The sequence below is a fragment of the Drosophila bipectinata genome, chromosome 2L (assembly GCF_030179905.1).
Source record: "Drosophila bipectinata strain 14024-0381.07 chromosome 2L, DbipHiC1v2, whole genome shotgun sequence".
Classification (NCBI taxonomy): Eukaryota; Metazoa; Arthropoda; class Insecta; order Diptera; family Drosophilidae; genus Drosophila; species Drosophila bipectinata.
In genome coordinates this window covers 17,464,344-17,486,842 of record NC_091736.1, presented here as the reverse complement: position 1 = coordinate 17,486,842, position 22,499 = coordinate 17,464,344, and the positions used below count along the sequence as shown (strand labels likewise).

The window sequence follows — 22,499 nt, the reverse complement described above, 5'->3', positions numbered from 1 at the left end:
TTATATAATAATGTGTGCAGTCGCGTGTCCTTTGCAACACCCCCTCCACTTTCTCTTCGTCCTGCCACTAGCTTCCTTCGATTTGTTTGACTTTCTCGGCTGAGACTGTCAATCGCAGTGCGAAACTCCTTTGCCTTCGGGGTATATTCGTACGCGAAGGACTCCCCACCCACCAAGCCGGTGAGAGACAAACTTTTAAATACGTCATGGGGTTCCATTATGCAATATTCTGCAAAATGGGCGAATCAAGTGGGTGGAGAACGCCCTCTTTTCTTCTTTATTTGCAGCGAATGTCAAAAACAATAAAGGACTTCGGCCCTCGACTTGGATGAGAGAAGCAGAGAGACCGAACCAAGTGGCACAAATTTTTATTGAAAATTTATAATTGAATGGCAAAGCACACCTGAGGCTTGGCCACGCCCCACCACCCTGTCGTTCTGCCGCCCCCTAAGTAATTCCCCTTAGACCTGGCTTTTGTAATTGAATTTGACATTCGACGGTCGCGTGTTCCATTTGCGGGTGTCTCCAGTTGACTTCCTGTCATGCGGTGAGGCCGTGGGCGGTAAGTGGTGAGGGCGTGGCTCTCATCCTCCCACACAAGCACACATATCAGCTCCGTGTGGAGTCCAAGATTTAGCGCAAATATCTAATTGACAAATATCCGAAATGTATGGCAAATGACAGAACAAGAAAATTAACGAAATTCTGCACTGAAAAAAATAATAGCGTTTGGTATATGTGGGTGGTGGGGTAGCTGGGGTGGAGCAGTGGTGCTGGCAGGCCATAAGTAACAAAATAATTGAACAATTATGTCCAAATGTCCGACTGCCACTCATTATGATAGACAAAACACGGCGTCCGCCTGACGGGACCTGATCTGATGTCCTGCACCCGTCTTTGTCTCTAGTCTCCCTCTCTCATTCGCCCTGACGAGGTTCGTCCTTGGTCCTTGTCTATGTCCGTTTTGTAAGCCGAGCGTGGAATGACATTTATAATTACCCCCGGGTATTTGGGGAATAATTTGCTCGTCCATCGCATCTCAGCTAATGGCCCAAAAGAGAAGAAATAGAAAGACGGGAAAAAGTCGGCCCAAGCGTCCAGATTTTGGGCATCCACCCCTCCACCCTCCACGCCACCCTGTCCCACCGCAGAATCCAACACCCGCGATGACCACCACCCAAGGCTTAATGAGCCGGATTTCGGGCCAAGGAACACCCAACCAAAAAGAAGCCATCATCAGCAGCTTTTGTTCATCTTTTTTCTCTCATCTCGAGTCCTGGGTAGCCATGCCAGCCATTGGAGCCGTCCTGCTCTTTTGCTTTGTGCGCGTTTTTCCTGTCCTGCCAACTGAAAAATGTTATTGGCCGCAATTTATATGAAAACTGTGCTCACGTACCACATTAACCCCCTTTGGATGGAGAGTCCTGGAGTCCTGAAAGGCAGCAACAATAACTCGCCCCCACGAACAGTGAAAATGAGCAAATTTTCTAAATGAATAAACTTTGCCAGCAGACAAATCCCGCAAAGAAGGGCGATAGAAGCAAAAAAAAATTAAGAAAATGGAAATCCAGAGATTTCGACTACAATATACCCGGTACTTGAGTTAAAATCACAAATATTTATAGATAATCCAGGCCATAACTAGTTCCCAAATATAGATTATATTAATAAATATTTATTTATTAAAAACCCATAAGACCTATCTAATAGTGGGTGAAAAAATATAGCCTATACTTTTTTTTTTCATCCGAACTGGAAAGATAGAGAAATATTACCGCCTTTTTTTCAGAGGGTGGGGTTCGGGCTTTTTGGATTTTGGACCGTCCAGAAGAGACATCTTGGCTGCTACGTGGCCAAATGGCAACGTGGCTAATTCTCCCATGAGCTCGCAAAAATTAAGAAATTAAAAAATTGCCCTGAGCTGCCTGCTGACGGTGCGGAAAATTCGGTTGGCTGTTTTTGGCATTTTCCAGAATTGGCTGGCAGCACGTGAATAATTGCATTCCTTCGATGAAATTAGTCACCGTACCCAGTGCAGACGAAAACACACAAAGGTCTCATTTATATAATGGTTTATTTGTGGAAAATATATCTTCTTGATTAACGAAAAAAACTGATTTCCCTGGCACACGCTTATAATATCTTGTCTATTATCTTTTTATTGCCAAAATGAAAACATAATGGTTTGATGGTTCAAATATCCTGTCTCTTATCCAAATATTTGCCAATTCAAATTGGATTTCCGATATGAAACACGCTCTATAAGCCAGAATGGTAAAAAAAGTGGGTGAACCAAAGTGTAGGTTTTCGAAGTCAAGGTATAATTAGGCAAAAACTTGAACTGAGTGGCAGACTTTTGTTTATTGGGACAATCGGTCCGAGTCCATCATTAAATAATAATCAGGCAGACAGGTAGATGTATAGACCCGGCCAAGGGCGGATGGAACCAGAGGGACGCAGGGGCGGTAGCAGTTTAATGGCAATTTGTTACGCCTAAACGTGAGCACGCGCTCTGCGGTCACCTCACCTCACGGTCCTAATCTGCTCCTCACCATTATAAGAACTACACTTTGAAAAATTCTGGGTACCTATTCGATTAGGTATAAGGCCTGTTGAAAGCATTTTGAACATTTTCAAGTCTCAATACTCTTTTAAAACCTCTTTTTTTTCTCACTCTATGACTCTACTTTTTAAGGAACTAACTATATAACTAAACCACAAGGTACACGCAATGGAAACGGGACCATCGAGGGTCCCAGAGCTAAAACCCAAAGTTGAAGGCATTTCGTGACTTTATGGGTTTCGTGTCGCGGCAGTCGAGCCTGTCAGCTCCTTGATTGACTTGGCCGGGCCATCACGGGGGAGGGTTGGGTCGGGGGTGGGATGGCCGGGATAGCCACCCTTGTTTGCATATTACTTAATGGCATTTGCACTTGAAGTGTGCCAGAAATTACCTGTCCGCTGGCAATTAACTTTTTAACTCATTTCAGGAGCTGTTTGCTCGCAATGCGGTACGCCAAACTATTCCGCTCAACCCTCCGAGGCGTCACTACTACACTGGACGAAACGGCAGGATATCACTAATGCCAAAAAATAAATGAACACTTTTAAGTCCTGTTTTATGTTCTAGGTGTATTGGGAACCCCTTTACCGCGATACTACTAAAAGTTTTGGCTCATAAACACGAATGGCGAAAGTTTGGCCGAGGAGTGCGATCAATCAGGAAGGATGCCCCAGCCCACCAGCTCATTCAACACTTTTGGAGGTCCTTTGGCCACCCCCTCCTCCGCCTTTGGACACTTCAACCCTCCGCCCCCTTTGAGGCCAATCTGTGCATATGTTAATTCAAGTGGAATTAATTGTTTCCGGTGTTTAAGTTTTTCCGCAAAGGCAAATTCTCATTCAGGGCCCGGCGTCTTGGTGCCTCGCCTGCGGTTGCCCCAGGACCTAGGCCACCCCCAAGCCATTTGCATGCAGGTCCTCAGGTCCTGGAAAAGTCCCCGTCTCGCGTTGCCCTCGTTTCGGCTTCGATGGATTTTTGACTTTTATATTTGATTTGAAATGTTGTGGTCGACTTTTGTTTTGTTGCCACTTAATGAGGCCAGTCGAGTGGAAGCAATTTCTAGTAGTGGGTCCGGCTCCTTCCGGCTTTAAGTTAAGGACTACAATAATCAGAACTACTTGCCCACAAAGAATCGTTTTTTATTGGAATTTTTAATTAATTTATTGGCGAGGCATATCACTTGCATGGTTCCCCTTTGGTCAGTGCAGAATTCTTTTCATTTAATTCCCTGCAAGTCCTTTTTTACATTTCTGCCATTTCGGTGATTGGCAAATGTGATTGATTCCTGTGAGACTGTAGTCTCCAGCCTGCAGCCTGATGTGATTTTAATTAAAAACTTACGCTGACATGCATAAATAGCTGAAACGAAAAAAGGAAGGAAACGGCTTCAATATTTAAAATTTTCTGTCAAATTAAAAGTAAACAACATAGCCATTAATCGCGCATCGCTGGCCGCCTTTTGCTACCGGGGTGGATGAGATCCTTGTTCTAGGGAACCCCTTTCAAGGATGCAACCCCCGGCGCTTTGGATTATCATCGTGTTCTGGTCTTGTTTGCACACATGTCATACGAGGCATTTTTTGTGACAAATCGCTACCAGTGTGTTAATAACTGCAACACAACCCCGACAAAAGGACTCAAAAAACTGAATACATTTGCAATTTCTATTGTCAGGACTAGGCGGCAGGATTGAACGAGATGACATCTCTATAGATCACTGCAGATGCTTCCCTCCAGATTAGCGGATGGCTATCATCCAGTTAACTATTGAGATCTGCCAACCAGATACCATGACATATGGTCGTAGATACTCGATGAGGGCTTTGTTCTGCGAATTATTCCTACTCGAATTATTTAAATTGATCAGGAGATATAGGATTTATTTTAAAATTGTTCTGCAAAAAGAGGACAAAAAGTTTCAATTCGAACAACAGCCAATTCACGGCCTAGTTTAATTTAATCTCGAAACAAAATAAATAACTCACCGAAATAACTAACTGAAGGACATTTATTTTAATATTCCAGCGAGTAGAGGTTAAATAGAACCCTGGTCTTCCCCAGGACTCGGATTGATGAGCGGATGCGGACGTTTGGCAGTTGGCAATTTCGCAATTGAAATGCAACGTTGATTTTGATTTGAGTTGCAGAGTTATTGAGGCGCAACTCCAGCAGGACACGGAAGGAGCCATGCCGGCCGTGCTAGCCATGCTGGCAATGTCAGGATTTTTTATTGCAGTTATTGACACGTAACAATTGCCGTGAGCCTCCGCAATCCCCAGTCTCCGTTCCCCAAACAAAATGCCAATTTTTTTGTCCTCCCAGAATTTCCATGGCAGTGGATGCTGTCGATTTTTGTCGTTTCAGTTTCCGCTGATATTCAATTTTGTTTGATTGCTGTCGTTTTTAGCTGAACGATTTGTCCACTTCTCGCAGGATGGTGACATTGAAAGGCTTTCGGTGAGGGGACACACATTTCAATCCCAACATGGTCACAGGGAGTAAAATAACATTTTTAAAGGGCACCACCTCCTAATAGCATTAAATCTGCCTGGGAATAATTAGTTGGAGAACATATTAGAAGAAATTATGAACGCTAAGCGGATTACATTTAACTCGACTCGCGAAACAGGTCGGGTGTCTGCAGAAAGAAATGCAAGCCGGAGTCGCGTGCCGTGCTCCGTAATCCGAGCTGGCAAGAAACGTGTCGCGGCTCAGCGCTAATTATGAAATTAAATACATATTAAAAAGCCCATTCAAAATATTTTGTAATAGCACCCCGAGGCGGCGTGGCGGCTTCAAGTGGCAAAAGCTGTCAGAGATTCAAATGTAGGACCAGAACCAGGACCATTTCGTCCTCTTGTCGACGTTGCCATGATTTCCCCCTCGACACCATTTAGCCAAAAATTTTCCGGGCTGATATGTTTGCATAATAACCTGAAAGCGTTTTGTCATTGTCGTCATCATCATCGGCATCTGGAGTGCGCTGATCGATTTAACAAGGTCTAACGACAGTGATATGAAATATGGCATTAAAGATAATTTATCACTTATAATAGCAAATAAATGCCAGATAATAAAGGCCTGTATTTAATATTTTGTAGAATATTTTGTATAAATCTTAAATTATAAGAAAACTTCACTAACTCTCACAAAAATCCCACTGTGCCATCAGGATTCCGCTCATCATTCGCCCCATCATTATGCCAAGTTATCTAAAAAGCCAATGGGCCAAGTCAAAAAGAAATTGGCCAGAAGGATGGGTGTTTTCTGGCAAGGAAGAAAAACATATTATTCAATATTTAAAAGTTCGCTTCCTTCCGGCTGCCGAGGAACTGTCTCACGCTCGAGTTGATCGATGACGCCGCTGCTGGCTCATGTTCCCCATGATGTTTCCGATGTAACCGTTCGGATTCCCTTTCCCAAGTGGGTGGGTTCATCCCCCGGGGCACAATGTCATAGCTCTCTCTTAGATTCCGTCTCACCTTGCCCCTCCCGCCCCCACTTGCCATGATAAATTTAATTCCGCTTCTATTTTGATGGCACTTGTCAATTCAAATACTTTTGTCAGACTCTCTACAATTTTTTGCTCCTGCTCCTGTTTTTTCCCCCTTTGTTTTTGTTTTCATTGGAAGGCAAGGGCTCTTCAGTAGCGGCAGAGCCAGCAGCCACGCCCCCAACCAAATCCGCCCTTTGGCCCACCGCATTGTGCGCAAAAGCTGCGAAAAGTTGAAGGATTTTGACGCATTAGAGTGCTCCCCCCGAGGCAACCGAGTGTTAAGGTGAATGGGACGGACACCTGCAAGCAAATGAATGCATTTGTTGTAGCTCATCTTAATGGATGGCGCGTTGTCGAGAACTGGTAGAGGACTTCAATTACCCACCTCAGATGGAGCTAAGATTTCGAGGTTTTTTCGTGAGAGGATTTTATCTGAGAATCCATTATAGTTTCCTATTGCCTATGCAATATTTCCCTAGCATTCGCGGAATTCGTAGCATACTTTTGGGAGCCTAGAAAATAGGTAGCTTCATGGAAAATTAATAGAAAGCTATTGTTAAAAATGGGAATCCATCATTTTGTTCGACATTAACCACTAATGAAAATATACAACCCCTAGAACAGAAAGCACTTAACTGTCTTGTACAACTTTCTTCTTATATAAACTTTGTCCAGCTTCAATTTAAAGTTTCTCCCCGGGGACCGAAAATGATGACTTAATATACGGAAATCACGAAAACTGATGGATTCCTCTGGGGTGTTTTTTACTTCACAAGAGCACTGTTCGGTCCTTGTTACTGTCTGTGACCCGTGTCCCTTGCCTCTTGCCTCATATCCCTTGTCCCCTGTCCTCGTTTCCTGTTCACTGTCCTCTTGCAACAATTTCACGGTCTTTGGCTGCCGCTGACAAGCTGACAGCTGCCACTTGAGCGATGGCGTTTATTAGTTATTAAAAGGCGTGATTTATGCCCAAGGCCCAGTGCAATTGTCCTGCACTCTGGCTCCTTAATGAGGCTGCCTGTGTCCCATGGCGAATGGAAATCTCCAGTGGCCAGACATCTGCGGTCCAGGATTCGTAGTACCAACTCGAAGAGCTGTTAAGTTAAACAGGACAGGGACTACTGAGGCTCCTCCAAGATGTGAAAATTGAAAAAGTCCTTCCCCCTTTTAAAATCATATATCCTTAGAGGTGTAAGTTTCGATACATATGTAAAATCAGTTTTATGTAAAATCAGATAACCTTTTATTGTTTGTCCAAAGCCTCGGGTATTTCGGAAATATAATTGCCAAACTGTGAAGTCGAGAGCAACCCCTGCAATGTCCTGCGATGAAGTAAACCCTTGTCGCCTCCCCCGGACCATTTGACTTTCCTCAAATTGAGCTGCCTACTGTGCGCTACTATTTGTTTATACTTATTTCATTTTCACACCCCCTTGCGGGTCTTGGCCTTTTTCCTTTTTCCGTCGCAGCCACCCCACCGCCACCACCACCTCATCATCATCATCCTCGTCCTCATCATTATTACCATCTTCATCGCCACCATCCGTTTGAACTCTACGTCGTTCTCAGGTTACTTTGTTTTCCTTGGAGTCTATTGTTTGTTTTCATTTCCGTTTCACTTTCGGCTGGGTTTGTTTGTCATTTGAAAAATGCGTTTTGCAGTTTTTTTCATTCTTTCAAAATTCAATTGTGGACTGCCACAGCAGAGTAATTTTAAAAAAAATCACCCCTTCGGAGGTGTACTCGGCTGTTTTCATTGAGAGTCGACTCCCCCTTTGGCTAATAATGTCCTCGTCAGTTCCGGCAGCTCAAAACCTGCCTTTTTGTATCCTGCTTGTGCTTTTTGGTGTCGACAGTGAATTATGGTTGAAAATTTTAACGCAAATTTGTTTGCTAATGTTTACAGCACAGCGGGAGATCCTACGAAGGAGCTACGAGAAGTACTTGAAATGATCAATGATTATTCTTATATCGGAAAAATAAGTTTAATACAATTTTCCGATTCAATTAGGATAAGAATCTTCTCATTAACAGCTCCCGTTACCCTCCAATATTTCCGAACATCTCGTGTTATCGCTAATCCTTTCACACGTAATACCGCCACGCGTTCCGGGATCTTTTCCATTATTACCCCGTTCTGTTTTGGGCGTAGAGTTTTCCGAGCCCGGACAGTTGCGCTACATTTGTCATTTTCATAAAATCCTCCGGAGCGTGTCATCATCGCCATATCTCATGGATTACAAAACTGAAGTCACGGTGTTGCCTCAGAGGGGGCACGTGCTCTAGCTCAAGATCATTATCGGACGAAACACGGATATTTATGTTCACCTAAGACCTGGCATTAGCCAAAGGCCTTGATTTCCAAACTCAAATGACACGTAAACCAAGTCGTTAAAGGTTTCCTCCCATGACCCTGATTTATGAATAATTGGAATTAGAATTCGGATTAGAAGAGATTTTATCATTCTGACACTGGGCCACAAGTTTCCTGCTGAGGATTACATTTTTTTCTTTTTCAGAAAAGAGTTCCATATATTTTTTTGCATCTCGAGGCCCCACATAAGCTAAGACTTTACTGTTTAATGAAAAATTTTTAAATGACATTTCTTAGCCTGGTTTATATGCGAACTCACCAGATATATTGTCTAGTGTAATTTATGCAAAGGACCTACACGGAGCAGGGTCCTGAGAGGGCTATGACTGGGCGCCTGTCAGTTCTCATTAGGGGGCAGCCGAGCCGAATTGATTGATTTATTTTGGCAATTATGTGCATTCGATTAAAAGTTGAACGCAGAGTCACGCGGAGCTCGCTAATAATATGCAGGGTGGCCCCAGAAAAAAACCCAGTCCCACTCGGCTAGCCAACATAAAAAAAAAACAACATAAATCCCCAGAAATATCCCATGGAGCTGGGGGGATTACATGGCCCTGAATTGAAAACCAATTGCGCCAGGAATGAGAAATCGCGCCAACAAACCCAGCAGGCAATGAAGAGTGCGAGGGCGGGCTGGGATCCTTGGCAGGATAATGGTGGGTCAGGGGATTCTGGGGGGACGTGGCATGATTACAATGTCGCTCGACTTGGACAAGGGGATTTCTTTGTTTTGGTTTGGTTTTAATTTTGAGCAACGAATAAATTAAATCAACCGACAGTCGAAATAATTGCCGGAAATTGGTGACGTTGTTGAAATTTTCTTCTCTGTTTTTCAATCGACCAGGCCCGGATCCAGCTCCATGGACTCCAGTGCGTAATAAGATTACGTGTGACCCGACAAGCACGGTTTCCATTAACAAGGACCTTCAGCAGTTCACGAATTCGAGGCTTAAATGAATCGTATGACGGACAAGTTAAGCGCAGGTTTGTTAGAGTTCGGTGGAGCTCGTAGGCTTTACCAATTTACGACATTAAAAAGTCAGAATCACCGGATTAAGGTCATGCCTCCACTTAAAAAACTTCGGATATGATATTTGAACCTAGGAAGCAACACAGGGGCTGTAACCGTAATCTTAGGTGTGACTCCAACTTTATGACTGGCAATTAGTAATAAATCAGTTGAACGTCGAAGAGCGATAGACAATTTCGAAATATTTATGTGGCAAGCTCTACGCATTTGTCTGGGAGTCCCGGATAAATCAAAACTAGCTTTGCCATAAATAAAAGAATGGCTAATAATTACAGCAGTGTTCAAAGGACCTGGACTCGGCCAGCACTCCATCCCCACGCTGTACTCCCACTCCGTCAGCTGCTACCCCAAGCAGGAGAAAATGTAAATGAGTCTCCAGCGACTAATAAATTCCCAATTACACATGGACTTTCTCCAGGGCCCGGCAATGGACATCTGACGGCCAGCACACAAGGTCCACTCATAAAACTATGCAGGCACACCCTCCCACTACTACTCCACCCCTCTCTTCGATTATATTTGACCTTACCACCCTGCACCCACCCCACCAGGCGAAACAGCAATAAACTAAAAAGCATAAATTTCTCAAAACGGCAAATTCATGCACTTGGTAGGAAAAGGCGATAAAGAAATGGAAAATCAAACGGAAAACACGGAAAATCACAATTACGTGCGCCCATATGGAGAGAGGTGAGGGGTGAACTCAGGGTGTGGGGCAGAGCGGACCACTTGAACCGCTGTCGATGTCCAATTACGGGTGACGACTATGATGCCAACAAATGCCAACATCTGTGACCCGTGGAGATGGAGATGGATATGGAGTGGAGTCGGAGATGCATGAATGCCCTCTGGCGATTGCATTCGTTCCGAGTGCCTCGTCTAAAGCAAAAGATTGATGCGACCGATATCCGAATGGCTTAGAAAAGATACTTTCAATTTAATTATCCAACAAGTATTGAAAACCTTCAATGGTCCGGCTGGATCTAACCTAAAAGCTTATCTAATTTTCAAGCCAATAAATACTCTTTGAACAAAAATCGGTATGTTATTGTAATTCTTGGATCGTGCCCCTTGGAAAATAGTGGATACTCATATATGGCCCCTTGTCATGTTTGTATCTTTGTTAATATTCATCCGATCCTTCAGGGGAATACCTTCGTGAAATTTGCTGATCGAATCTGTATAGATCTACATCACATACAAGAACCCAATTTTGGAACCGATTTTTTCCATTTTTTTGTGATGGGGAAAATGTGAAAAATCGTGAATACTCCTATTTGGTTCATTGATATCTCTATATCTTCCCCAAATTGTATCCGAATATTGAGCGGATTACCCTTAAAGACTTTTAGATCGGGTCTATAGTAATCTGCATCAATAACCCTACACAAATTTTCCGACAGATTTTTTTCAAATTTTTCTGTGGTGTGGTTGAAAATCTTTGCTACTCATATGTGGCCCATTGCAATCTCTATATCTTCCACAATCCTTATCCAAACATTCAGCATATGAAGCGTATTATAATTCTCCTATTTTTACCCCAGCAATCACCATTTTTTTAGAATCTCCAATAAGTTTTGTTCCCAAAATATGGAGCCTTGTTAAAATTCCTTCGAAATCAGTGCGAAATGAAATGAATACCAAGCGCAAAATGGCAAAAATAAAACAAACGAAGTCGCAAATTTGTCGTATCCTTGCTTATGTTTTACGATTTTTGTAAATGTGTGTTTATACGAGTGTGTATTGTACTCTTATTTTCCCAGCTCCAACCCCAATCCTCTGCAGCTCATTTGGTGGGAAAGCCGCACGCCGTGCTCCTTTTTATTCGTTTTTATGCCTTTTTGCATACTTTATATATTTGTGCAAAATTTATGTGCGCTATTGTTTTTATGGCATGCACCCATTTCGCCCCCATGTGCCATATCCTGGCCTGCCCCCTGGCCCCGGCGTTCTGCTCCTTCGTCATTCAGCAAAAGAAACGAGGCAAAATGTTATCCTTGTTCGAAAGGCATTTTAATGCCGGCTTGGGGTTGGGAATGGCATTGGATTGGAGCCCACTAGATGGGTGATGGGATGGGGTGGGTGGCTGGTTGGGTGGCTGTTCTGGCACTTTTCTGCAAATTATGGCACATGCGGCGACGACGGCATTATGCCTGATCCTTTTGCCTTCGATATGGCATACAGAGTGTACTATATATGAACATATACACATGAGTATGTTTATATGGAAATCCGTATATGGCAAAGCACTGTCATTCCCTCTTCCCTTTCTGTCTCTGTCTTTGCTGCCACTTAAGCTGCTTATGTGGCAAATACATAAAATAAAAATAAAATGGAAAGTAGAGAGGAGCCGGAAGGAAGAAGAAAGGGAACAAAATCCTCGCATAACGAGCATTTCCCTCTGCCATATTTGTGTTATTTTATTATCATTTTTCTTCGACGTTCGCTTTCTCACAAAATGGCGGCTCATGGAGGGATATTTTTTTTTTCAAGGAGCTTATTTTCACTGCCAGTGCATAGAAGTAGGATATAGTAGTATCCCTCTTTCAATAAAGCTTTTAGCAAAGTTATATTTGTATAGCTCCTAAATAACTTTACTCTTTGTTTCTCAAAATAGAGACTTATAAAATAAATTAAAAACTTTTAATTTTCTTTCAGTGTCCTGGCCACTGATTCCTCGCTTGCCTTGTGTCTTCTTATTCCGATTGTGGGTGTTCACTTTTATATCTGCCAGATATGAGTTGCCATAAACCGGAGCATGTGTGGGTGTGGGCTTATGTATCTCCCATTTAATATTGCCTGTATGTTGGTATATGTGCCACTGATACGAATCCAATTTCTCAGCAGCAACAATAAAACTCTGCACAGCCTCTTATTTTTTTGGGGGCGGGGCTCTGGCTGAAGCTGTAACCGAATCTGAGACATTCGGCCTGAGAACGAGAAGATGACGATAAGCGAAAATGGCGAACCGCCTTATGACGCGACTTAACGGGATTCCGTGCGTCCTGATTATGGGCATAAATACGAGCCACACACCCACCAGTCCCCTTCTACACTGCCACACAACTACACATGCAAAGAAAAATTTAAATAAACTGATAAACGAATCCGCACTAAGCCCCGGCCAACGACTGACGACTGTTTCTGTTTTTTTTCTGTTTTTTATCCGTTGCGTTTTCCCCCGCCGAGGAGCAGAAGATACAACGCGCAAGCAGAAGATACAAAAATGAAGACAAGCAAACTGCTTTAATTAAAGCCCCAGAAGAAGCCAGCGGTGGTGCAATGGTGGCTCCAAAGGCATCCAGATCCGGTCGCGGGACCGAGACGCTTATTTATGACCCGCAACGGTCGCGGCGATCAGATACAGTATCTTCACCTGACACTGCGCCCGGCCTGCCCGTGTCTGCGCGGTGACAATTTATGACGTACAACCTGGCCAGGACAAGGTCTCCGCCGGCTGCAGTCCTCCGCCAGAGTGGCCACAATGGATGCTGTGGCCAGTAGCCGGCACTGGCCAGCCAATGGCCGGCCAGCTTATGAAAATCATAAACATTGAACGCCGGCCGCCGACGGTGACATCGAAGCAACGAATATGCATTTTAATAAAATATCCTAAAAGCCACATAAATCACACCAGGCCAAAACATCGCGTGCCCCGAATGGGTTTTATCCGCATGCCTGCTGCCGCTTAATGGATTTTCATAAGACTCTGGAAGGCAAGTGCTGTCGGTTCTTGGTTATCCTGCAACTGGATAAAGTGATTTCATTAAAAACTTAGAGATATTCTTTGGTTTTCAGCCTTTCAGAGATATAAAGAGAATCTTATAAATATTTATGTCTATCATTAATATATTAAGAATAATCCCCCGGTTGCCCTTAGGATATCTCCAAATTATTTAATCTATGTCCGATTGAGCCCATCAAGTGCCAAATGTCAAAATATTCAAAAACCGACACTTTTCGTCTAGACTTGTGGAGCCGCAGGTCATACAACTTGGCCAATTATGAATATCTGGGCAGGAACTGAGCAGGAGAGCAGGTTCCTGGCAGGATCTCGATCTGGAGTAGCCATAATTATGACATATGACGGAACGAAAACGAAAGCCAGCTCCCCAAGCAAGACCCATGTCAAAACCCCCGTCCAGGCCTACGTACAAGCATAATTTGAGGCCGACTTAAAGACGAGGGTCTTAGGTTCGTGGAATAATGATGCTGGACTCTTGACACATTTGAGTGCTAATTTAAAAGTCTCGCACATGACCATGACCAGAGCTGCACCGATTATGGAATGTTCAAGGGAGGTGTCGTAAAGACCCTTGCTCCCCTTTTCGAAGGGCACTTAAAACAAGGTCTGGTCTCGTACTAAGAGTTAGTCTGAAACTAAGCACGAACTTAAATATGTTTCACAAATTCGAAATACAATTTCTTTTAGTGTCGAAAAGAAGTAAAATGAAAAGTAAATACCAAAAATGAGACCATAATCAACATGGCACATTGTATACTTTGTGACCTCCCCTAAACACCCCGCACCACCCAAACCACCCACACCCACCGCCAACAAAACAGACAGACATTTAACGATAACACCCAAAGATATCAAAATCGAAATATCGTTAGACAGTACCGCGCAAAATGCTTGACAAGCATAACAAACACAGGCTACATGGGTCCTGGATGCCGGGTCCTGGAGTTCTGAGTCCTGGGTCTCAGCCACGCTTTTATGATGGTGACGACCACCCCCTCAGCACCAGCAGCACCCAACGACAACCACCCCCCCACACATCCCACAACACAACGCATTCAACATGGCGTCCGTTTGGGTTTCGGCTTCCTCGGATCGGGGGGACTCTCCTTCCTGGGGATTCTCGGATTGTGTGCGATATAAACGAAGTTTACCAAATAAATAAAAGCACACCAGGCCCTCTCCCGATTCGCCCTCTCCTCCTCCGTCTAGCGATTGGGTTGCAATATATCGCGTACGTGCTGGCATGCCATAAATATGTGTGGCCCATGTAGATGCGAGGCAACAAAAATTATATTTCTGTTTGTGTTTGCAACAATTTATTTTTCTCTCCACTCCGCCCACCACCCATCGCCCTGGCTCTCGCCACGCCCTCTGAGGCGGCTGGGGCAGAGGACTGGTGGCTAAAACGAAAACATTTTTCCAGCTCAACTCGCAGTGCCATCCATCGATAACGATGTGAGGGCAAGGAACAAAGGAGCCATCGCCAGGACGAAGCTTATTAGATGAAGTAAAGGTGAACTGCAAAAATATGTAGTGTAAGCAAATTTTGGGCACAGACCACAGCTTGTGGCGATGCCCCAAGTAGTGTTGAGCACAAAATTCGCCCATATCCTTCCATATTTGAGTTGTGTCCTGGAAAGGCTGTGTGCAAGCATGAACTCAATGGAAGATTTTTGTAAATCCCCGCCTCGCCTCTCAAATATGTACATAAGTAGGCAACATAACTGGAGGAAGGATGTGAGTTTGATTTTTACATTTAAAATGTAAGTACACTTGGAAAAATAGGTTCTATATAGCTATTCTTGAAAATACCGAGAAACAGCCCCTAGCACTACCTCTTCATGCTTTCCTCTGCAAGACTCAAGAACATCTCCAAGAAAAACAAAGAAACTTTTGTTGAAAGGTAAAAAAAATCCCTGCACAAGCAACAAGCCAACAAATTTAAAATGTGAAAACTTGGCAAGTAGTTGAAAGTTCAGGCGAACGAACCGCAGCCGCCAGAGACAGAAAATATGAAGGTGGAAAAGTTGCTTGGAAGGACTACAGGGGGACGAATTCTTTGTCCTTCTACGAGGGGTGCCCGGAGGCAGCTGGGGGGACAGGTTCAAACAGGGCGGAGATACGGGCTAGTGATACGGATACGGGACTCGATGATTTGATGTAGCTGAAAATGTTCCGCTGAGATTTTCTTTGTGGTTTCGACTTCTTTTGATATGAGACCATTTTCCAACAAGGTGCACACTCAAGAGGACTTATAGTCCCCACTTCCCTGGGGTCTGTCATTTGCCAATTTGAGTAAAACTTCAAAGAGCCGAAAGTGCATCCCCTGGACACAGCAGGAAGTTTTGGACGCCATTTTGGACTGGAACTTGACTCACGCCCACCAACCGTATCACGCTCTCCACCACAAAAACGGAGCAGGAAGTGGGTGTTATGAAATATGACGAGATATGAACTCATATTCCACCCTCGAAGGACTTTCGGCTTTTGCGCAATCGCTACCGAGGAATGGAGAAAAAATATTCCGCCCATTGGTCAGTGGCTTTGTTTGTTATATTTTATTAAAGTTTAATGGATTTTATTGTGTAGATAGAACTGTGGTCACAATCCTAAAACCTGCCGCAAGACTGTGCTGAAATGCCAATCAAACTGGCCTCTCTGGCCAAATATTATCACAACAAGGCCGCAAAACAATAACAATATATGTACGAAGGCCATCAATCAAATGGTACTCGGCAGCCAAACCAATCATCCATTTATCCCACTACAGGATCCCTGGCTCAGATCCTGGCCATCCAATCGAGCAATCGCTCAGGCGTATCGCAAAAACAACAACAATTTTCCAATTAAGCGACCAAAAATTTGAGCATATGATGATTATTGACGATAAGAGTGTCCAAAAACCCATGAACATGGCTCCCGTCCGCCCTCAGGAATCTCACTTGTCCGGCCAGAAATGTGCAAATAAATCGCACAATTGTCCGTCCGTGGGTCGTGTTTTTGGTGGGTGGAGGTGGTGGGTGGCCAGCCGAGTATCTGCTATCTGCGAATGTCGAAACTAAATGCTAGCTGCGGCCACGCCAAACCAAAACAAAGAAACTTTCATTTCCAATTTTCTTGATGTATTAAATTATTTACGCCCTCTTGAGCAGAGGATTCGTGTGCGTGGCACTCATATGTTGTGCGTCTCGTTATTTACAAATGTGGCTACATGGTATTTTCTATATATTTCTCTGAAGATACAAACTTTGGATTCAGTTTGGCCGAGGAACCAAAATTTTTGTTGGAAACATTCCACTTTTTAAACGCATTTTCCAAGAATGAAGTTGAAAAAGGGACTTTCTATTTGGAAGGCATTTGGAATTTTTGAGATTTTTATACCCTTGCAAAGGGTAATATAATTTTGGTCAAAAGTGTGCAACGCAGTGAAAGAGACAATCCGTCCCTAAAGTACAAGGGTCTACCCTTGTATATATATTCTTGATCAGGATCACCTCCTGAGTTGATATGAGCATGTTCGTCTGTCTGTTGTCTGCACACACCCTTCATTCCTTTGCACGCAAAATATAAGTCGGAACAGGGGAGATGGCCGACTATATACTATAGCTGCCATATAACAGATTGATCAAGAGTTCGGGGTTTTTATGTATTCTACTTTTGGCAATATAATACGACATGTGTACCAACTGTCATAGGGATCCTATAGGGGAAACCCCCATTTTCAATATTTTTTGTCAGGATTTAGATGCAGGATGGTGGCGAATTGATCCAGAAATCGTTAAAAGTACTCCACTAAAGAATCGGATGAGAATTGGGGCAGATATAGTCATAACCGTGGGCCATATAGGGGTAAGCCCCATTTTCAAGGGATCCCATCAGGAAAAATGGACAAAAAATTTACAAAAAAATTTTGTCTCAGGATTTAGATGCAGAATGGTAGCAAATCGATCCAGAAATCGTTTAAGGTACTCCGATTGAGAATCGAATGAGTATTGGGGAAGATATAGCCATAACGCTGGGCCATTTAGGGGAAAACCGCATTTTCAAGGGAACCCATCAAGAAAAGTGGACAAAAAAATAAAGAATATTTTGTCTCAGGATTTAAATGCAGAATGGGGGGATGACGACCTAGAAATCTTTTAAGGTAATTCGTAACTAGGTTATTAGTTAGTACTATTATTAGCAAAAGAAATATGTAAGGAGCATTTGAAATTTTTAAGATTTTTTAATTTCTTAAAGAACGCAAAAAGTTTTTTTTGATATATTTCATTTTATAGAAAATAAAATACTATCTTTGTCTTTCAAATATTTAAAAAAAAAAACACTTCACTTAACCCCTATGTGTATCTGTCTTATAATTAGAAATCGTCATAAAAAAATCACTCATTTTAACGATAGTGATTATCGTGATCTGGTTAAAAACAAAAAAGTAATTAACTGATTAATGCCAGACGAAAGTGTCTTAGACACTTTTAAAAGCCAACTGTCACCTCCCATCCACGACAATCTTCAAAAGCGAATGGCAAGGCTGTGGAAATGAGCCTGGGGGATGGGGTGTTGGGTTTCACAGTTGATGCGCAGAAAAGAAAATTTCTTAACTGTATCCAACTCAATTTCACCCAGTGGGCCAGTGAGCCAAATGTGCAGCGATCACTGCACGGCATCGCCGGGGAATCCCCCGGCCATCCCCAGCCTTCTCCGCCCGCCACAGCATTTGCGATTTATGATAACCAATTTGCGGACGATCCCCAGTCCAAGTCCAAGGGGCAGTAGCCGCCGGCATGGACTTAATCACTCGGCTGCACGCATCGTTAAAATTCATTAGTTATTACCAAGATATCGTGTACGGAGCAGAGCGGTTGTTGCCTTCGAAGACATGTATGTTGCTATTGTTTGCGCTCCATAATAACCATTTTAACGCCATAAAGATGGGGCACTCTTCTTAAAGAACTAATGTGCTAATAAACATGGTTTAAACAAGTCGAGCCTTGAGACTATGGGGAACGGGATCTGGGTAGTTCTTATGCCCCAGTGCTCTGGTTTTAATGACTCAAAAATATTGTGTCTTTAGGTATTTATCAATAAATAGTACCTAATATATAATATAATATAATGGTATTCTTTATATTCACAAAGAAAATGTACTTCTTGCCAGAGAGTCCTTTTTAATTGGAAAGGTATAAAAAAAGTATATCGTGATTAAATTTAAATCTCTTAAAAGTTAAAGAAAATAATTTCCTTTAATCCAAAAACATAAGCTCTCTCCCTTATACTAGATATACCTACCTAATCCATGTTTATAGAAATCGAAAAGTACCACTTTCTGGCAGGCGGGCTCCCCGTCGATCGCAAAACCTGGGCATGGATGGGCATCCATCCGTGGTTTGAGTAACGAAAACATGTCAGCGCCAGTCGAACGCATAACAAAATATCGCCAATGCTAATTGGCCCCTCTCCAGCGTCTGCTGCATCCAACACCCATCATCCACCAGCCACCATCCACCGGCACGTCCAAGATCTGTCTGCCTCCCAGCGGGCACGCCAGTTCTTTCCATTCGAGTGCTCCGCAATCGACGGGCACAATTTATAAAAGCTTCTCCCGCCCAGCGATTTCGCTGCAGTAGCATCACGAGATTACCGTCGAGTGGTCGTCGAATTCGGACTTCTTTAAAGAGGACACTGCATCCAGGACAGCCGACTCCATTTGCAATCACACCACCATGAAGCGTCCAGAGTGGCTGCTTCTTTTGGCGTTCGTGGCGACCGCCTCGGCGGCCGTTGCTCCAAGACGGAGACGTCACAGCACAGTAATAGAGTCACCCACCTCGAGTCCCTCCGATTGGGGCTTCGGCCTGGGCCCAGAGATGAGTCTCGTTAGAAGGGTGTACGATGAGTGCCAGGATACCAACGACTTCATCGGTTGCCTAAAACAGAAGGCTCTACATGCGCTGACCCGTGCCCTCGACCAGGACTCCATTAAGATCGCCGATGGTCTGGTGCTAGAAAAGCAGAACCACAGCGAAGCGGACAGCATCCTGGGCTCTCTAACGGATGCCCGTCAGTTCGGCAACCTGGCCCCCATTGATCGCGCCCTCTTGTCCAAGGCGGACAAGCTCATACGGACGCACACTCTTAAGATCGACATCGCTGGCGGAGGAGACGAGGATGCCAGCGTTGGGCGTGGCCACAAACACGGACATAAGAAGAAAAAGCACAAGGATGGCGGCCACATAAAGTACGTGGTGGCAGCCTTACTCACCGCCATGGGCATCGCCGGTCCCTTAGGTCTCAAGGCTCTGGCGGCGATTGCCGGCAAGGCGCTCGTCATTAGCAAGGTTGCCCTGACCATAGCAGGGATCATCGCGCTGAAGAAGCTATTCTCGCACGACCACAGTGAGGAGACCAGCTTCCAGGTGCACGCTGGGGATCACAACAGGTGAGTCAGGCGCATAAACGTACTTGAAAATCAGATCTATAGCCTATTCTGTTGTAGACGCAACACCTACGTGATCCGGCCAGTGTCGAAGACGAATAGCGGGGCAGCAGCTGGAACTGTGGGCGTAACGGCCGCCGGTGGCAGTTCCTCGGTGGATCCATATCGCTACTACTATGAGTACCACCAGCAGTAACGCCTGTTGCCTGTATCGGGAGAAATCTCTGCCCACGTCAGGCGGAGTTCTGAAGCAGCTAGGCAACCAAAGAACGATCCAAATTCAGCCGCTCCAAATGGAGCCCGGCAGCAGTCCGTTTACCTTATCGTAGTCCTTAAGTCATAGGATAATTTGTTTGGCAGTTGAAGCAACCATGGAGGTGGTCAGTTGCAAAGCCTTGAAATTGAATATAAAATAAATATTGAGTTAAAAGTTATTGTTTAACCGATCACAAAGCTAAGTTTCCTTTTTAGGATTTATTAATATATAAAAAATGGGCAAAAATTTAATAAAATATATCCTTTAACTTTTATCAGGACTCTGGAATGTGAGTTAATCTGAATCGGAATCATCTACAACATATGTTGGAGTATTTTTCTTAGGTTTTATACTGTTTAACAAAGTTTGTCTCGACGAAGTGCGCTGTAAAAAAATAATGTTAATATTGTAAGGCTTAATTCTCTTTTTAACTTACAGTGGTATTAACGGTGACATCCAACTGACCCTTTCCCCGTGTGGTTGCAGTGGCCGTAGCCCGTCCACGGCCTCCACCACGGCCGCCACGCCCTCGCCCGGTTGTTGTGGCTGTGCTTGCGTTAGGAGACTTATTGTCCTTCTTTACACTGGTGCCCCTTGAGTCGAGCTCCTTCAACAGATTCTCGTGCTTGCTGCGGAGCATCCAACTGTTCACCTCTTCGCCAACGTTCTCCTCAAAGGGCATGGAGTCCATTAAATGATCCACAGCCTTTTCCCTGTAGAACCTGATAATTAAACCAATTATAATATTATGTGTGCTGATCATAAATTCATTTTCTCTTGTCGTACTTCACAATATGATCGGCAGCATTGGCATCTTTACGCTCCACCAGACGAAAGGTCATCTCGGACAGAGCCTTAGAGTGGAACAGCTTCAGGGGATTCTTCGTATTGGCTCCATCGAAGTAGCGAGCGACGAGTTCTTCCACGCGAGTAGCATTTTCCGCCTCCTAAAAGTGGTTGGTTAGAATTAAATTGAATAAAATGTGCAAGGATTTGGCTTCCTCACCATAGCCTTTCGCATAGCCTCTTTGTCCAAACTTTGCAGCCCCTCCTTCTCTGTCTTGCGCTTGGCGATCTTACTGAACAGCACCACGTCCTGAGCATTGGCAACCTGTGTGCTGAACATCTGCGAGAAGCGAATAGTATTAAACATACAGGTCTCATCCGTATAGAGAAGACGTAGCCGGATGAGGGGCAATGTGGGCTGTTGTGGGTGACCCGTAAGCTGAGCCTTTGCCTGCTCTATCATGGCCTCCACGCGCTTTTTGGCATACTTGTGCACGTTTGCGGATGCGTTCCCCTGTGTCAATTCCAGCTCGTCAGCAATGTCTGCAAGAACCACGGATTCGTGGACAAAGGGACGCACTGTCTGCAACGGCAGCTCCTTGAGCTTAAACTTGTTCTTATAGATCTCCAACAGACCGACGTGTTTCTTTATGGACTCGCCGTGAGACAGTGAGGTGGGAACCGACGACCCCGGCTGCGAGACATAGAAACCCTTGGGGTTCAGCTCCGGTTCTATCCTGCAGTCGTGCTCGTGACCCCAGATTACCAAATGCAGGAATGCAGGAAGCGAGTTTTCAGGCAAGTAGTTTTTTGGTCCGCGATCAGCTCGATTCTGATGCACCACAAGAAGATGAAACCAGTCATCCTCATCGGACTCATTTTCCTTATTAGATTCGGGACAGAAAAAGTTCACTTTAAAGTCCTTAACTAGCCGTGCCAGCCGGGCATCGTGGATGTGGCTTAGTCCGTAGAGCGCCAGTTGGCTGACGCCTTTGCGTATTAAGACTGGTTTGATTTCTACTTGGCTTAGATCCGTCCAGCGGCCAAAATAGTTCACCAGACCAGTGGTGCTTAGAAGATCCAGAGAGCTAAGTCTTCCGAAGCCACTTGGATCGTCGTGGTTGCCATGGATAGAGAAGACCGGTATGGAAATGTTCAGGTTGGGATCCATATAGTTGACCGACTGGTTCACAGAGTTGTGGAAGCTCTCCGCTTGATCGCTTAAAATCTGCAGGGAAATAGGCCGATCCCCGAAGGTGTATCTACGCAGCAATTCCATGCATCTTTTTTAAAAGAACCAAAGTGATGAAGCAGTACAGAAGGAATTTAGATTGTAGGAACTCACTTGTGCAGGGAATTTTGGCTGGGCACGGCGTCGTGGAAGAGGTCTCCGCCCAGAAGGATCATGTCTACGTCCTCGGACACAGCCAGTTCCAGGATCTCCTCGAATGCCGTAAAGCTGTCCTCGCCCCTAATAGCATCCTTTTCGCCATAGCCAAGGTGGTTGTCGGTGGCCACCATGATGCGGATTACATCGCCTGTGTCCTGTTCTGCTCCGCTAGTATCCGCCATGGCTGTGATGTGCTGTTTAAAGCCTGCAATTTGTTTGCCGCCACCTTTGTGAAATTCGCGAATTCGACCGCTGACTGCGCCTGAATACAGTGTGGCCAGACCGCTTCTGGCAGTTTGATGCAAGATCTGGCAGCACCATGCAGGTTTATACATAGGAAGGCGCTAAACTTGAATAAGTCTAAATTATCTAATAAAACGACATAAGTTATTACACGACATGAGTTATTGAATTCGTCAAAAGTAT

General features: G+C 44.4%; 2 protein-coding genes across 3 annotated transcripts in view; one reads left to right on the top strand and one right to left on the bottom strand.

The window, feature by feature from the left end:
• mre11 (double strand break repair nuclease mre11) overlaps positions 1 to 22,374 on the bottom strand; it is a 247,072-nt gene extending 224,698 nt beyond the window's left edge. Inside the window, exons 1-5 of one of the 2 annotated variants that reach the window (XM_070277860.1) lie at positions 22,029 to 22,374; positions 20,904 to 21,966; positions 20,684 to 20,844; positions 20,334 to 20,619; positions 20,161 to 20,281 (exon numbers count right to left, since the gene is read on the bottom strand). In XM_070277860.1, the coding sequence (XP_070133961.1) occupies positions 20,192 to 20,281; positions 20,334 to 20,619; positions 20,684 to 20,844; positions 20,904 to 21,966; positions 22,029 to 22,255 (1,827 nt within the window). In that variant the 5' untranslated portion in view covers positions 22,256 to 22,374 and the 3' untranslated portion in view covers positions 20,161 to 20,191. Of the gene's footprint in view, positions 1 to 20,133; positions 20,282 to 20,333; positions 20,620 to 20,683; positions 20,845 to 20,903; positions 21,967 to 22,028 lie in introns of those variants that run through there. The other variant, XM_017251857.3, reaches the window with a different exon arrangement.
• On the top strand, positions 18,575 to 20,033 carry Osi21 (Osiris 21). The gene is made up of 2 exons (XM_017251606.3): positions 18,575 to 19,644; positions 19,702 to 20,033. The coding sequence occupies exons 1-2, from the start codon at positions 18,929 to 18,931 to the stop codon at positions 19,835 to 19,837; spliced, it is 852 nt and encodes a 283-aa protein (XP_017107095.2). The 5' UTR covers positions 18,575 to 18,928; the 3' UTR covers positions 19,838 to 20,033.
• Positions 22,375 to 22,499: the final 125 nt, after the last annotated feature.

Coding starts and splice junctions, on each gene's coding strand:
- Osi21 (XM_017251606.3), top strand. CDS start 18,929: ATGAAGCGTCCAGAGTGGCTGCTTCTTTTGGCGTTCGTGGCGACCGCC. Junction 19,645..19,701: donor CACGCTGGGGATCACAACAG/GTGAGTCAGGCG, acceptor ATTCTGTTGTAG/ACGCAACACCTACGTGATCC.